General features: G+C 36.3%; 2 protein-coding genes across 3 annotated transcripts; both read left to right on the top strand.

Annotated features, from left to right (window-relative positions):
* The first annotated feature begins 268 nt into the window (after nucleotides 1-268).
* Nucleotides 269-2,597, top strand: LOC121260747 (protein TIFY 10A-like). The gene is made up of 5 exons (XM_041162753.1): nucleotides 269-552; nucleotides 871-1,057; nucleotides 1,651-1,934; nucleotides 2,036-2,093; nucleotides 2,310-2,597. Exons 1-5 carry the CDS (start codon nucleotides 420-422, stop codon nucleotides 2,434-2,436), a joined length of 789 nt encoding a protein of 262 aa, XP_041018687.1. The 5' UTR covers nucleotides 269-419; the 3' UTR covers nucleotides 2,437-2,597.
* A 2,883-nt stretch (nucleotides 2,598-5,480) lies between these two features.
* LOC121259822 (oligouridylate-binding protein 1B) lies at nucleotides 5,481-11,337 on the top strand. Of its 2 annotated transcripts, none has more exons than XM_041161605.1 (12): nucleotides 5,481-5,776; nucleotides 7,443-7,504; nucleotides 7,863-7,965; nucleotides 8,121-8,197; nucleotides 8,272-8,333; nucleotides 8,419-8,506; nucleotides 8,726-8,801; nucleotides 8,895-8,925; nucleotides 9,298-9,417; nucleotides 9,650-9,732; nucleotides 10,090-10,266; nucleotides 10,669-11,337. In XM_041161605.1, exons 1-12 carry the CDS (start codon nucleotides 5,672-5,674, stop codon nucleotides 10,951-10,953), a joined length of 1,269 nt encoding a protein of 422 aa, XP_041017539.1. In that variant the 5' UTR covers nucleotides 5,481-5,671; the 3' UTR covers nucleotides 10,954-11,337. The 2 variants fall into 2 exon arrangements, with proteins under 2 accessions (XP_041017539.1, XP_041017531.1); XM_041161597.1 differs by having other exon boundaries at nucleotides 5,484-5,776; nucleotides 9,647-9,732.
* Nucleotides 11,338-11,728: the final 391 nt, after the last annotated feature.

Genomic DNA, 11,728 nt, shown 5'->3' with positions numbered 1-11,728 from the left:
TCCCGTTTCCAATAGAGGGCAATCATGTAAATGTGTCGAGTTCCAGTAGCATCTCGGTGATGCCATCGCTGTCTTCGATTTCATTGACTTGTTTGGTTTGAATGCTATGCGTCGAGGACTACTTTTCTCTCCTTAATTTGTAGATGCAAAAAACACGTGCTTGAAACCAATAAATAATAAAAGGATTTGCATGTCCAAATTCAGAGATTTGCAATAAAAAAAATCCGAGGACAGCTAAGAGCCTATCGGGTTCGAGGCACGTGCTATTAAGTAATAATGCAAGTAAACACCTTCCAGTTCCAGGCCCCCCCATATATGTCCCATCCTCGCCTCAATTGTTCTCAAAGCAAAAGCCTGCAAGACACCACTTCATTCTTGTGGAGAAAACATTTCTTAAGCTTCTGTATTTCCACACAAACATGTCGAAGCCCGAATTTAATTCGTCGACACCGGAGAAGTCCAATTTTGCACAGACATGCAACCTCTTGAGCCAGTACTTGAAGGAGAGAGGAAATATCAGCCTTGGAATCACTCGGAAACCGGAACCCAAAGGTGCCATTTTTTTTTTCGTTTATCTTCCTATGTCTTTTGGGGTGGTCTTCTCCTTCACGTTTTCTTTCTGTAAATTGTTTGTTGGCTTGTGCCGGCAGTTCAGAAAACTAAAGCTAATTTTTGGTCTCGAAACTGGGTAATTAAATTCAGATGAACCGATTGTTCTCTCGTGTCCTTTGAATTTCTCATCAAGCAGACGGAAACGCCTTCTTAAACCTATGTTAATTTATATTTTCCGTCAATAAATAAGTCTTGCTAACAAGAAGTCTCGATTTAGGATCAAAGTGTCTTACAGTACTTTGTTTGGCCACGTTTCAGAAAATCCAGAAAGATCTCTTCCGGCGGCAACCACTAAAGATTTATTAACAAAAATGGAGATCAATTCAACCGAGGCTTTGAGACAGAACGCCGTGGCTCCCTCAAATGCGCAACCCATGGAGTTTCTTCCACAGTTGGGCTGTTTCCGTCCTTCAAACTTGGTCGACGTCGCTGCCAATAACTTCAGGTTTGTGGCCTTTTGTGTTTTCTTCTCTTCTCCTTCCGAAATATGCACGAAGATTGAGGAAGATATCCCTATTTTATTTTTTCTGAGGCCCAAAGTTAGTTTAGAGTTGAACTGTTGATGATTGTCGGCCTGTGACTCAATACACGTATGGAGTCATGTGAAATTACTGGAGACCCCTAACTTTTTGCACCAAAAGAATGCAAATGCATTCCTACATTCATATTATAGTTTAGGTTGCATTTGAATATTAAATTTGAGATGGATTGAGATGATAAAATATTGTTAGAATATTATTTTTTAATATTATTATTATTTTAAAATTTAAAAAAATTAAATTATTTATTATATTTTATGTTAGAATTTAAAAAAATTATAAAGATGAATAAGGATGAATTGTGATAGTTTACAAACCAAAGGGAGCTATCGGTGATGGGTATAATAGGGAAAGGAAAGTTCATGCATGTAATATATATAAAGCATAAACTGATTCAACTACTATACGGGCATTCTAGTTATTTTCTCAGCTTTAAGCTTCAATCCTTTAACTGTTTTTCTTTTTTCCTAAAATTATCAGTATTTTTTTATGCTATTAGGAAACTAGCACTCAAGGAGCCTGTAACGATAGCCCAGATGACGATATTTTATGCCGGCCAAGTACTAGTACTGAACGACTTTCCGGCCGACAAGGCAAGGGAGATCGTGGCTTTAGCTAGCAAGGGAAGCTCTAATACTTCCAGTGGCTTTATTTCTGCTTCCGGCATGGACAAAGTTAATTCAGGAAGATCTATGGCTCCTGAATCAACTGTACTTGTAGCCACGTCCGAAAAGAATACCACCCAAGAACGCCTTCAACAACAACCTCATGAAATTGCTTCTGGTAATTGCCTTGCTTTTTTGTGAATGATTTATGCGGAAGGTTAGTGAAGGGTTTCGAGAGATTTCGTACTAATGTTTTTAATTTCTTCTTCTACTTTTCAGATTTGCCAATTGCAAGGAGGGCTTCGCTCCACCGGTTCTTTGCGAAGAGGAAGGATAGGTAGGAAATTTTATAGGAGATAAAAAATTAAAGGAAACAAATTCATATATATGTTCTTTCAAAAAACTTCTTTTGCTCTGCTATCCAAGCTACCTGGGGTAGATTTTAGCAAAAGTTGTTGAATAGTGCAATTTTTTTTTTTCTTTCGTTTTTTTTTGATCGATCAATTACTAGTTTGTACTCGTTTTTAATTAGTTTTTGCTTCTTCCTTTTTAGGGTGGCGGCAAAAGCACCGTATCAAGTGAACCCACTTCCCCGAGCTCCTCCCAAGCCCGAGGAAAGCAATCCATGGATTGAGCTCATGGAAGGTGAATCTTCAAAACAGCTTGAGCTTAAGTTATAGTGACCACCTCGCCATGTTCTATGACAGAGATCATCGCCCTCCTGGGGCTTGAAATCCTAACTATACTTGTGATGTTGTTAATTTTTAATTTGTACCTTTTTTTTGGTTTTCTTATTTAGAAAACTTTGTATAAATTATTAATCCATTAGATCCGGTTTCTGGAAATAACTTGAAATCTCCCTACTGATCTTGAGTTGCTTCGTCTGATTGAAAATTTTTCATGTTAACCTTTCATGATCACGCGCGTGTAACCTAACCTAACATCCTTGCGTGTGGAAGCACGACCAAGGCAAAACCGTGTATGTAAAGAAAATGGGTTTATTGGTCGATCGATTCCTGCCCCCATTTTGCGGGTTGTGCTTCATGGATATATCGAGGATATCCATGCATAGGGGCTATGAATGGTCAGATTCGATGGGGATCTGACAGAATTCCAGTTCGGAGCAGCTATATGTAATATAGTACACGTACTTATATAGATCCATCCAGCCTGGTGGCAGGATCGTGAAAACTGGACCGGGTTTGACTTGGGTATATCCAAGACGATTAAAATCATGTTGGCGTGCATGTTTTGGGTCGCATACGACCTGGGTAAATTAATGTCCGGTCAACTAATCTGCAATAATTAATACGCCTCGACGAAGGAGGAGGTGCCTGATGGTTAGGTTGCTGGCGGGTTTAGGTGGCCATAACTTTGATACCCTGTGCTTAGGTTCGGTTGCTCATGTATGGCAGGCAACTTGGGTTTTGTGGCTTAGCAGATATCTGTTCTTGAGAATCCACATTATCTGTTTATGGGATTGAGAGGTTTGGTTTTGTGGAAGATCTGTGGGCTTTGAGTTGCCACCTGTCTGGACGGACGTATATTGGGTGATTTCACTGATATGTATTGGTGTTGATTGGAGCTGAGGCCGGCCGTCATGGCTTTGTTAAATTGTTGTTGGCCATTTTAGAGAGTTAGCATGTGTTTGGGCTTATATTACAGCGAGAGACAAATAGTTTTTTTTTTTTTTTTTCCTTCCTTTACGGGGTTAAAAAACGTGGGTACATGAATGGTTAATTACATTCTAAACATTAAGCAAAGTTTAATACAGTCAGACATATTAATTATGACCATATCAATTAATCAAATGTTAGGACTGGTTTGGATAGTGACATGAGATGATTTTAGATGAGTTGAATAAAATATTGTTAAAATATTATTTTTTAATATTATTATTATTTTTGAATTTGAAAAAACTGAATTATTTATTATATTTTATATATAAATTTAAAAAAATTATAATAGAGAGATAAAACTATCTCTAAATCCAAACAAAGCCTTAAATTAACTACGAGAAATACCTCCTTTTGATACTACTACGCAGTTTAATAGCTGTTAAACGGGAATTAGCCATCCACAAGCCACTGGATACTCTCTCTCATGCATTGAGAATGTAGCGGAAGCCCCTCTCTTGAACAAATGGATCATTACTCAATTCCTTTGCAACGATGGCTTTGGGCTGAGCCCCGAGCCCCGAGCGAGAGCAGCCAACCATTTGCTGCCACCTCTTAAAGAGTCTGTTAAGTACCATGATGATACCATTTGTTGGTGGTGTAACATTTTCTCTTGCCAAAATTTTCGTCGCAGCGCATTATTAGGTTGCTCTAATATCATTATCACGATTTGGGATATGATCACGATTCATGATATTCTTAATTATGCGATAATCTGACTCAACACATTTGATCATTTCCTTAATTTTTGTAAAACATAATTATATGTATTACACGACCAATTAGGAAACCTAATACCGTAATGCGTGAAATGCTGACAACATAAGGGCTGAATTGTATCATCTCCCCACATTGAAGTGCGTGCCTTATGTTTTGGTATCGTTGCGAACTTGCGTGCATCACTCGTGTAGTGCGCCTTTATTAGAGCACTCTCAATATCTTTTGTATTATATAAAAAATATAAATAATATGAAGAATTATTTCGAAAAGAAATTTCATCCAATTATATAAAATGAATTATAAAATATATTTAGTCATAATATTATGTAGTGGGTACTATTCTTCCTGTAAAAATTTTTTTATTGTTAATATTTTATTTCCTCTCTTATTTTTATTTACTTTAATTTTTATCATATAAGCAAATTCTTTTTATTATTCATCATTCAAAACAAATATATTTCATTTTCTTCTAAAAAATATCTTTGAAATTATTTTTAAACCAATTTTTTCATATTTGATTTTATTTTTAATTTTTATTTGGCTTATATATTTTTATTTTACGTGTATAGGACTGAATTATTTTATATTGTATATAAAAATAAATTGCAAATATAAAAAAATATGGGTATTGTAAATTTATTGGTAGAAATGAAATATTTAAAAAGAATATAATATTTAAATGATATATAGAAAAAATAGATAAACTGATGGATGACATATTGTAAAAGTCAGTATGTAAAATAAAAAAAATGAGTTTTGGTGATATATTTTAAAGGATAAGATAAAAAATCTATTGGGAGTGCTTTTAGTTGCTACTTCCGATTGCCGCTATTCGATGTACATTCATTTGTCGGTCTTTTATGATACGATGATCACGACCTTGGCATCAGGCAAAAAAAATTATTCATATCAGTCATTGTTCATCAATCTACATCTCATATTTTATAAAAAAATACTTTCATACTTATAAAAAACACTCATATCCTATATGAAAAATAAATAAATTTCTACGTTATATATAAGAAGTGTGTGATGTAAACAATTACTGATTTGTAATAAAATTATAGAAAAAAAAGGCCTAACCCTTGATCTATTGTTCATTATTTTTCAATTTTTATTGCATGCGCTCGATTAATAATTGCTGTAAAATTTGTGTTGGAAATATGTCACTCCTTCCTCCTGTATCCTAACCATGCCTAGTGTAGCATAACACTGTCAATAAAATTCTTTAGTCTTTTATTGGCCATACAATTTTATTTTCTTTTAAGCAATTTGTCACTCTCTCGCCCTTTTGTTTTTATCATCAGATTCATCATCCTCCACAGAAAAAAAAAGCTCTATAAATAGTTCTATTTCCCCATTTTAAGAGGCTTTCCCCCAAAAACTAATTTTTATTTATTTGTATTTTTGTTTCCGTCATATTGTTCTGTCCCTTTATCGAGGCGCTTCCTCGACCCTCCTCCCAAACTCTAACCTCACTTTCTCGGACATCGAATTTTCTCAGAAAATCGACTGGAAAATGCAGCAACAGAGGCTGAAGCAGCAGCAGCAGCAGGCTCTGATGCAGCAAGCTCTTCTTCAGCAACAGTCTCTCTACCACCCTGGCCTCTTAGCTCCTCCTCAGGTCCGAGCTCTCTCCTTCACACTTCCTCCGATTTTCGATTTCGATAGTGATCGGGTTTATTTGGTTCAATGATTAACTTCGATTCGCTTCTATCTTGTCTCCGGTTGACGAGTTTTGTATGTGGTAGTGTGGAACTGGATTGTTGGAGCTAGGGCTAGCTCAGTTTGTTTGGACCTGTTTTTGAAATCTAGGGTTTTGGATATGTCGTGTTTTATCTAGGGTTTTCTTTCTTCCAAAGTTTTTTAAAATTAGTGTGAATTGGATGGGGATTTAGTTCTAAAAAAAAAAAAGAATAGGATGGGGTTTCGAATTTGTATCAGCAATTTTTTCCTTGTTCTGTGTTTGTTTACTGTGAAAAGATGGGAACTGATTGGGAGTAAAAAATAAAATAAAATTATGCGACGTGCTGTATGAGACAAGTTATTACTTTTATCAAAACAAATTTATTTTCTTTTACTGGAGATCCTTGTTTCGATGTTTGGAGGCTTTTTGAATAGTCTGTATTACATATTTACCATTTCGTAATTTTTTTATCGGAAAGCTTAAGGTACTGCACCTTGCCATGTGTGAAATCTTCTTGTTAATATATTCTTTTTATTTTCTTTTTTGCATTTTTTTACGCAAATCATTGGGGCTATATCATAGAACTAGTAAAATCCATAAATAAAAGCCAATTCCAAAATAAGACCTAATCGACTAAAATTCTATAAATGAAGACCTAATGAGCCTAAAATAAAGCCTATATCAGAAATACTGGATTTACAAAAATGCCCCCGATTCCAAAAAGAAAATATAACTAAAACGAAATAAACAAGGCTTTTGCTGCCTGTGCATCATGGCATTAATTTTTCATTAGTAAACAAGAAGTTATTGATGAAAAACATAGGCATAGCCCAAGTACACTGGACATATACAAGAGAAATAAGCTTGATATAGTTCAGATTTTTCAATAGCAACATTGATTGTTATATGAACCTGAATTTGTAGTCACAAATGCTGTAGGATTCAATTATCTGACAGAAGAAGGGAAAATGTCTTTCTCATACCAACAAAAGAGGGGAGCATGTCTTTCTCATGTTGTAATATATGTTCTCTCAACTGCCTAAGTGTTGCTCTTGTATATGTCCCATGTACTTGGGTCATGTCTATTTCTCATCAATAAAATTCTTGTTTACTGATAAGATATTGATTTTTTATCAACTTGATCATGACATGCAGTATTTGGAAATAGAAGTGCATAGTAAATACTATTTTTTTGATAAGTAAAATAAAATTTTATCAAAACAAGTAAATAGGCATAGCCCAAGTACTTAGGAAGTATACAATAGAGAACACCTAGTTACAAGTTAGGAGCTAGAAAGTGATGAAAAGTAAATAATATTGATTAACATGATGTCAAAAAGGCATCCTTTTTACCGATATAAAAAAGACATCCTTTTGAAGTTCCTTGCTATTGTCTTGCTTTAGGTTGGAACAGCAAACTGTATTTTATTCATGCGCTTTTAGATCCGTTTGCATTTGGTTCTTTTGCTAGTTTACAAATACCTTCTCAAATTGTTTTAGTTATTGGATTGAAATAGTCTTCATGTTGGTAGATAAAGTGAGAGTTTTTTTTTTCTCCTTTTTATTTTCTTTTTCTTTTCCTTTTCACATTTTGATTTTGCAGATTGAGCCAATTCCAAGTGGAAATCTTCCTCCTGGTTTTGATCCAAGTTCTTGCCGCAGTGTGTGAGTGTCTGTCTAGACATTTTCTATTTATTTTTGTTTGCTTTTGTGTGTTTTTTAATGTTTGTTCCACCTTCATGTTTGTGAGCTTTTTCATTTATGCATCCCTATTACATTTCGTAACCAGAAACTGATGTTAACTCTCTCCAATGAACCTTGAGCCATGTCAATGACTATCATTTTTTAAGTCATTTTATTTTTTACCGTCGCTGCTAAAGTCATTCGGGATGGTGTAAATATTATAATTAGTTGTATGTTATCTTCTGTTTTGAGAAATGAGACTGGGTAGGTATTTTTTCCCTTGTTTTTTGTTTTTCTTTAGTTGTCTACAACTCATAATCTCTTTATTCTTGAAATGCAGATATGTGGGAAACATCCACACCCAAGTAACAGAACCACTTCTCCAAGAAGTTTTTGCAAGTACCGGTCCCGTGGAAAACTGCAAGCTTATTAGAAAGGAAAAGGTAGTGTTTCACTTGTCATGGATGGTTGTCCTATTCTTTTGGGATATTTGAATTGCTGTATATTTATTCAATTCTGAGTTGTTCAGCGTGATAATTTCTTTACTTAATTCACTGGCAATTTAACAGATTGTTGTCTGTTTCTCTGTTTTATGCAGTCATCCTATGGGTTTATCCACTACTTTGATCGCAGATCAGCTGCTCTTGCTATACTGCATCTGAACGGGAGGCATTTGTAAGGGGACTTCTCAATAAATTTTGTTGATCTGGCTGTTGACTCTCTCTTACATCTTTTTACATGATTTTCAGATTTGGCCAGCCTATCAAAGTTAATTGGGCGTATGCTAGTGGCCAGAGGGAGGACACATCAGGTTGATGCTTTTTTCACGTGTGCACTCCTATGCTTGCAATCCTTTGACATTTATCTGTATATCATATGGTTATAATTCTGTGCAGGTCACTTCAACATATTTGTGGGTGATCTCAGCCCTGAGGTTACAGATGCTACATTGTTTGCCTGCTTCTCTGTTTATCCTAGTTGTTCGTAAGCTTCATATCTCTGATCCCTCCATGATATCCTTTTCTTTTCTGGGTAGACCAAGAAGCCTTGATGAGGCCTTTTTGAAAACTTCCGGCATTGAAAAAGTCATTAGAAGCTACATTATTCATGATTGGATGATGCTGAAAAAGGATACTTCGTGCCTGAAAAAAGATACTTCGTGCCTTGATGCGTGGCACTTAACCTGGTGTTTGCTGGTTTCAGAGATGCAAGGGTTATGTGGGACCAGAAGACTGGGCGGTCAAGAGGGTTTGGATTTGTTTCTTTCCGGAGCCAACAGGTGAGAATCCTATCGGTGTCTGCTTGCTTTCATATTTCTTTACTGTAGCTTTATTCTTTATGATCATAATTTGACCTTTTCTTCTTCTACCAGGATGCACAAAGTGCAATAAATGACTTAACTGGTAAGGATGATGGTGCCAGATGCCACATTTTCATTGTTGTGTTGTAATGAGGCTGCAAGTATTAGCTCTTAAGTTTTTTTTTTTATTTTTGGGTGCTACCCTGAGGTAAAGCTGCAGATTTACCTCTTATTCACGAATCCATATGATACACTTGAGATTGTCTCGATGGTAATATAATAAGAAAAGAATTAGGTCTAGAAAATTAAGTTGGGAAAATAAAGTGTTATTAGTTATTACATATTTTTTTAAAGAATAGCTGATTCTGTCGTCTCCATCCATCATGTATATTGTTTCCGTTCAATGTATATGCCTCATAGCTAACTTGCTTTTGTTCTGTGTGACCATAATGTGAACCTCGAATTTAATTTTCAGGTAAGTGGCTTGGTAGTAGACAGATACGCTGTAATTGGGCAACAAAAGGGGCTGCATCCAATGAAGACAAGCAGAGCTCAGATGCCAAAAGTGTGGTAGAACTTACAAATGGCTCATCAGGTGAGTCTAAGTTGGGTGCAGACTACCCTTATCTTGTTTCCAGATATGGGGGGCTTTGATTACCTTGTTTAGTGTTGCATTTTCCCAGATTTTTCTTCAAGGAGAAGTTTTTATTATTTTCTTTATAAATGTGCTCTGTTTTAGTGGGCTACATGGTGGGAGAACAGATTTTTGGTTTACTTGATGGTGTGCTAAGCATGACAAATCTTTGTTTTACTTGATTGTGTAGAAGATGGCAAAGAGACAACAAATAATGACGCTCCAGAGAATAACCCTCAGTATACCACTGTTTATGTGGGCAATCTTGCTCCAGAGGCAAGAAACCATCTTCCTTAAACTAGCTTGTTGTTTTGCTCGTTTACACTTGTGTGTGCATATGAATGCAACACACAGTGACGCATTATTTTCTTTTCTGTGGTCTTTGTGAATGTTGTACAAACTTACTTTAGGTTAAAGCAATGAGGTGAATTTTGCACCTTATGCATCTGAGCTTCTCAGACCAATTCCCTAACTTTTCTTAGAAGAGGGAGGGGGAAAAATATGGCAATTTCTTTTATATATACGAGTTCTGTCCAGGGTTTTTCTTGGAATTGATATAGTATCCTTTTGGAAATGAGAAATACCGATGTTGGCGTTAATCTCTTAGAAATTGTATTCTTGCCTGATTTGCAGGTCACTCAACTTGATCTCCATCGCCACTTCCATGCTCTTGGTGCTGGCGTAATTGAGGAGGTCCGGGTCCAGCGAGATAAAGGCTTTGGTTTTGTCAGATACAGTAATCATGCTGAGGCTGCACTGGCTATTCAGATTGGAAATACCCCGTCATATCTTTGTGGTAAACAAATTAAGGTGTGTTTTCCTGTTTTTTAGTAAAAGGCTGTATTGTTGCTATGGAGCTATGGAAGGAAATAGGATATAAAATTATGCTAGCCCTTGATATTGATGATATGATACATGCGGAGGCATCCCCTGGCTAGTAGAGATATATTTGGTATACATCTTGGGTCATAGTTTTACGATTCAAGAATATTGGACATGAAAAAATATATTTGGTTTGTGCAGACTTCCCTCCTTGTTTGGTAGTGATTTCTTAATGTATACCATCTTTTGTATGATTGAGGAATCGGTAAAATATTCCCACGAAAAATGAAGATTAATGGTAGCTGTCATGTTTAGGGTGCTAATAGTAATTGTAACTGTCATGGAGAGTACTGGGTATTGACCATTTAGTGGGTTTCTGCTTGTTTTCAGTGCTCTTGGGGTAGCAAACCAACACCATCTGGAACAACTTCAAACCCACTCCCCCCGCCTGCAGCTGCACCCTTACCTGGCCTTTCTGCCACTGATCTTTTGGCCTATGAGCGACAACTAGCCATGAGCAAGATGGGTGGTGTTCATGCACTCATGCACCCTCAGGGGCAGCATCCTCTTAAGCAGGCAGCAATGGGAATGGGTGCGGCTGGAGCAAGCCAAGCTATATATGACGGTGGGTTCCAGAACATTGCTGCCGCCCAGCAGCTCATGTATTACCAGTAATATACACAATTGATAGTTTGGCTACATGGTGAAACCTGTATTTCCTGCCTTTGACAGAATTTATTTGAGTCTGTAAACCTCTAGGAAACTTTATATTATCTTTTTTTTTTGTTTTTTTTTTTCCTGTTCTCCAACGGTGAGGTTGTTCCCTATATTTTCACGTGCTTATTTTCTGTATGGATGTATGTATCCTCGTTTATGTTGTGTTCTCTACACCGCAGCGACAAGTGATTATGATTATTAGGGGTGATGCATACGATCTTCTCTTTTTGAAGGCTTTTTTAGAGTAACAATTTTCTCTTTTTAGAGAATATGTATAAATTGTTCCAAGCTAATATTAGTTGATTTACCCTTTTGTGGGTTATATTAATTTACCTTTACCCAGATGCTCTGTTACTCTTCAGGCCTTCATTACTTTTACTGTGGTTAAGGTAATTATTCTGCAAGATTGGGAGCTTGACTGAACTATAAACTTCCGGTTGCCGAGTGTTCTTGAATATAAGTAGTCACCTTTGACGGTGGTAAATCTAATCATGCTTCATTTGTTAGTCACTTGTGCCAAGTGAATGTTTTCTGTTCCTGAGCTCTTATGCTGTGCGTTTAAACACTGGAGACTAGCAAACCCTACCCCCATTACTTTTTGGAAAACACTATAGACACAAATGAATTTATCAAAGGGATTCTACACACTGATGTGGTACATTGCTAGTGTGTCATGTCTCTCTATTTTTTTCTCTTTCTTTCTCCCCCACCCCTCATGCCTGCCACCCCTACC

This window comes from Juglans microcarpa x Juglans regia, chromosome 1D (genome assembly GCF_004785595.1).
Source record: "Juglans microcarpa x Juglans regia isolate MS1-56 chromosome 1D, Jm3101_v1.0, whole genome shotgun sequence".
Taxonomy (NCBI): Eukaryota; Viridiplantae; Streptophyta; class Magnoliopsida; order Fagales; family Juglandaceae; genus Juglans; species Juglans microcarpa x Juglans regia.
The sequence above is the reverse complement of the archived record's forward strand: the minus strand, read 5'-3'. Positions and strand labels throughout refer to the sequence as shown.

Coding starts and splice junctions, on each gene's coding strand:
- LOC121260747 (XM_041162753.1), top strand. CDS start 420: ATGTCGAAGCCCGAATTTAATTCGTCGACACCGGAGAAGTCCAATTTT. Junction 553..870: donor TCGGAAACCGGAACCCAAAG/GTGCCATTTTTT, acceptor GCCACGTTTCAG/AAAATCCAGAAAGATCTCTT. Junction 1,058..1,650: donor GTCGCTGCCAATAACTTCAG/GTTTGTGGCCTT, acceptor TTATGCTATTAG/GAAACTAGCACTCAAGGAGC.
- LOC121259822 (XM_041161597.1), top strand. CDS start 5,672: ATGCAGCAACAGAGGCTGAAGCAGCAGCAGCAGCAGGCTCTGATGCAG. Junction 7,505..7,862: donor CCAAGTTCTTGCCGCAGTGT/GTGAGTGTCTGT, acceptor CTTGAAATGCAG/ATATGTGGGAAACATCCACA. Junction 8,926..9,297: donor TGCAATAAATGACTTAACTG/GTAAGGATGATG, acceptor TTTAATTTTCAG/GTAAGTGGCTTGGTAGTAGA.